This window comes from Triticum aestivum, chromosome 7A (assembly GCF_018294505.1).
Source record: "Triticum aestivum cultivar Chinese Spring chromosome 7A, IWGSC CS RefSeq v2.1, whole genome shotgun sequence".
Lineage (NCBI taxonomy): Eukaryota > Viridiplantae > Streptophyta > Magnoliopsida > Poales > Poaceae > Triticum > Triticum aestivum.
Window position 1 is genome coordinate 656,858,253 of NC_057812.1, and position 4,501 is coordinate 656,862,753.

At 50.1% G+C, this 4,501-nt stretch overlaps 1 protein-coding gene across 2 annotated transcripts; it reads right to left on the minus strand.

The window, feature by feature from the left end:
• Positions 1-6: 6 nt before the first annotated feature.
• LOC123149041 (uncharacterized) lies at positions 7-4,495 on the minus strand. Of its 2 annotated transcripts, XR_006474317.1 has the most exons (4): positions 4,024-4,495; positions 3,852-3,914; positions 649-3,289; positions 7-347 (listed from the first exon to the last, which is right to left on the minus strand). XR_006474317.1 is itself a non-coding variant. In XM_044568573.1 (3 exons), the coding sequence occupies exons 2-3, from the start codon at positions 3,852-3,854 to the stop codon at positions 797-799; spliced, it is 2,496 nt and encodes an 831-aa protein (XP_044424508.1). In that variant the 5' UTR covers positions 3,855-3,914; positions 4,024-4,495; the 3' UTR covers positions 446-796. The 2 variants fall into 2 exon arrangements, 1 of the variants encoding a protein (XP_044424508.1); XM_044568573.1 differs by lacking the exon at positions 7-347 and having other exon boundaries at positions 446-3,289.
• Positions 4,496-4,501: the final 6 nt, after the last annotated feature.

Below are 4,501 nucleotides of genomic sequence, written 5' to 3' on the forward strand. Positions count from 1 at the left end.
GTGACGACGGGCCTTTAACTCCAGAGGCGGTGGCGCCCCTCCGTCTGGTCAAAGATTCCGCCGCCGCGCTGCCGCCCTCCCTATCCCTCCCTCCGGTGATGGCGTCGATGGCCCTAGGAGGCGGTGATGGTCCTTGCGGCGGCAACGCAACCTTCCCCATGCGACCTCACCTCGCACGGATGGTGCCCCCAGCAGTGGTGTGGCTCGCCCTAGGCGCTCCTAGCCACACCTTCCACGACAGCTCCTTCCCCGACGACGGCGGCGAGCCCTTCTTCCTCCGAACAGCGGCGACGACGTCCACTCCCGGCCTGGCGGCAGCAAGTCCTTCCCCATCAGCTGTCCTTTGTCTAGAGATAGGGATAAAAACACAAATATCAAAATAAAACAAGGGTAAAAACGTATGGGCAAAGTTGTCATTTCGTCCAAAAGTTAACACCGCTAGAGGGACTTCACAGAGCAGGGGTAAAGTCTGCTTTCGTTTTGAAATTGTAGGGGTAAAATCGCAAAGTTGAAAAAAACCGAGGGTAAAATCACCATTTTGCTTCAAAGCAGGTGTAGAAACGCTTAAGACCCTTAATCTTAAGCATCCTCCTAACTTTTCAAATTAAAAATCACTTAAATACATTAATTATATTGGTGAGCTATTACCTCCGATGGATGGTCCATATTCATTTGCGAGTACCTTAAAATCTGAGAGAAAACATTACTTAGAAGACTGAAAAGGTCTCAGGTGACCAGACTGAGCCGCTGTAAACAGGAACTAAAGTCCTCCTCAGTCTGTCTCTGTCATACATGGCTACATCCATCGGATGTCAGCTTGCACAGGAACTGAAATCCTATTCGGATTATCATCTTTTGAACAGGAACTGATGTCATCCTCGATCTCAACCTCGGAATCCATGTCCATGGAGTTCTCTTCTATGCCGGTGGCACTTTGAAGAGGAATTGAACCCCTCGGATTATCATCTGCTTTTGAACAGGTGTTAAGGTCACCCTTGAACTGTCCACCATCCTTGGGATTCTCTTCTACCTCCTCGGTCTCCAACTTCATCGGCTTCCCTCCCCATCTCTCTACAGTTTTCCAGCCGTAGATGTGGGCGTGGTACAACAATGCCCAGAGATGGGTGATGAGCTCGCCACCCTGCGAGAGATGCTGCATATGCACCTCCACGTCGCCATACGGCGCGGCGTAGAGCAACGCCTGGACCCAGAAAACTTCCAGCAGCTTCCAGGGATCCCCAATGTCCCCACAAAAAAGTTGCTTTGCAAGACGCACACCGTCCCAGAAGATGCTGCTAGGGCTGTCGAGATCGATATGGGGTTCGCTTTGCATTGCCTCAAGCTTGTCTTTGGCCCCTTGAAGAACTTTCCTTGCTTCCGACTCAACACCATCATACGTTTCTTTCCTTTTCTGAAGCGTGCCAGGTAGCAACTCTGGCGCTGACACCAGCAAGTGGGCGCAATACTTGGACAGAGCCAGGGCCACGCGCCGACTCTTTTCTTCTGCTCCTGTGTGCTCCTTCTGCTTCGCCTGCTCTGCTAGTTCGCAGTAGCATGTCGCAACATGCCACATCATAACAGAACGTGTGTACAAACAGCAATATGAGAGCTGTTCTGCACCTGCAGGATTGTCGAAATGCCAATGGGGAAGGTGCCATTCATCTACTCCATTAGCAACAAACAAGGACGACCAACTCTCCCCTATTGTATCATTATGAACCCGACCAAGGAGCTCGGCAATGGAGCCCTTCACATCGGGGTGCAACCTAACAGCAGGCCCTGTGCTACTGTCGCTGCCCACCAGTTCCCAGACCACCTCTCCAACGTACTGCAATCCAACCATCCGAAGAAAGCGAGCACACTTCACATAAAGACGGCCACTCCGGCTGAATAACAGCTTGCCTTCTTTCCTGCTGCTCGCTTCAATTACTGAATGCTGGCCGAGCTCATCTTGCCACAGGTATTTGTCAAACCAATTAATCCTGGTGACTAGAAACCCTTTCAATCTCATCCACCATAGCGGCTGTCTGGTTCCTTTCTGCATGTTCCTGGCGTGCCCACAGGCAAATGCAACTCTCGCCCAATTTGATGTCCAGCACCGGATTAGTTGCAACAATTGCAGCAGAGCCAGGGACACCAATATGACAAGAGTAACGGTGAGATCTGCTGTCGTGATGGTGCCAGCACCAGGACCAAGAGAAGCACTATGGCGGCTAGTCATCGTCCCAGGGATGGCAGCCGCCACCCCAACAAAACATATTCCGATGAATGAAGCGAATGCCCAGAAACTAGCAGTCTTTGCTTGATAGTAGTGAAGGAATGCATTACCTGTGAAGAAGATATCGTATAGAAAAGCCAGCTCAACCTCAATCACCTTAAAGGCTCGATTGAAGTCTGAAGCAATCTGATATGAAATATCGTTCTTCCTTTCCGAAGCGTCACTCAATCCAATGAAATGCCGTTGCAACAAATGAGACAGAGCGAAGGCAGTGCACACATCATGACAGTCACCGACATTTATCCGTAGCTTAACCATGTCTTCGCAGCTCGAACTGATATTATTCCTCAAAACTCCATCACGCACTAATATTGAATAAAAGCTCTGCTTTGGGTCATCCATGTCTAGGGGGAAATCAACTACCAAGTCTGATACTATTGCATAGTCATAATCATCAAGATCTGATATAGCATTTGTTTCGGCATCAGATTTAAGGTGCCTTATCATTTTTCGCATTCTTCTTGGCAGCACAAGCGCCAACGACCTATGAAAGCCCTTGAAAAAGTTGACAGCAGACAGCACACCGATGGCTATGTTACCAACATCACTGGAGATGGTTGAGATACTCATCAGCAGGACATATCCACAATATAGGCAGAGCTGAAATATCATCTTTGAGAGTGGGCCCTTGTAGTCAAGACCGTTGTAGGAAGTAACTGGGTCGACGCAGCCGAAGAGGGTGAGCAAGGACACGGCCCATACGGGATACATCTCGCTCTTCACCGAAGAGGATTGCATTAGACCAATACTGTATGTCCCAAGGGATATAGATAACACATTTGCAGCCAAGAAGCCTTTTTGGATGATCCAGCGCTTAGACCAACGGCGGCAGGCTCCCAATGCAACAAGCAAGAAAGAGAAGGCAATAGCCGCCAGTGCCAAAGCCTCTACACGAAGTACCGTCCCCCTTGGGCTCTTCCACAGACCTCTCAGCTGATGCAGGAAGGATGTTGTTGATGTTGCATTCCGCGAGTAGTGCTGCTCCATAATTCCCATGCGGCGGTAATCCACCTTTAAACATGATGAGCAGTTGTGAGCATGGATGCAAACTCAAACACAATTATACTTCACTAATAGTAGATGTAGGGATCGCCACTCTGCTGTTCGTTATGTTACTTTACATTGCATGTTTGTCATGTTATATTTCCCAGTGCGAAGACATGTCCATTAATAGCAAGTTTTGGATCTGCTAAATTAGGCTCTTGTTGGATAGGAATCAGCCATAACCAGATTCCAAACTCTTTTCTATTGCCAAATGCTGTCTAGAGCTGCAGATTGAAAATGAATCTCAAATCTTGATGTGAATGTTCAGTCAATCGAATCACTCCAAAATTTTAAAAAGGATGCATTGCTTATTTGAATGGATCGCTAAAACACAGACAAAAGTTCATGAGGTCCTGGCAGGTGGTCTACAAGCACTGTCTTAAAAGCAAAATTAACATGAAAGCTGAGCGTCATCCGTGATTTCTCTGGATACAAATCAGGTAATCCACTTAAATAGTCCATCGCAGATCAGCAGACCGAGAGATTCTGCGCCTACAACAGAAAATAAGTTTTAGTGATAGCAGCGTACCATGTTTCTGCTCCACAGTTGCTGGTCGAGCTGAGGCTGAGCCGAGCTTCCCTGTTGCAGCAGCTGCAAATTCAGAAGACTCGATTACAAAATGTGGGCGATTTGGCTTGGAAAGAAACACTCCTGGATACTGAGGAGGAGTTGGATGGACGCGCACTCAGGCGAGGATCACCTGCTTCGCCGGTCGCTGCACTGCAGCGGGATCGACGTGCAAGACTTGTCTTGGGGATCTCTCCAGCTGGAGCACCAGATGCGGGTGACGGCGGAGCTTCGGAAGCTACATCAACCAACGCCGAGCGCCGGTGATGGCGGCAAGGAGGAGAAGCAGTGAGGCCGCAGCAGGAGCAGGCGCACTCCCTCCCAGAGGCCAGCAGCTGTCTCCAATCAGAGGTGGGGAGCTAGCATTGGGAAGGACCGCGGGCAGCAGCTCCTTCCTCTAATGCGATGCGGCCGGGGATGGCCTGGACGGCCGCAGCACCGCCGTGGTTACCCGGGCGTCGCCTCGGGGGAGTTGAAGGCGAACAGCAAGGCAGGAAGGCGTCGTCCGGCGACTGAGGCCGACGAATGGTCACACACACACACTCTCGAGTCTCAGATGCGACGGCGGAGAAGGAACTCAGCCGACACGGCGACACCACGGCGACTTTGCT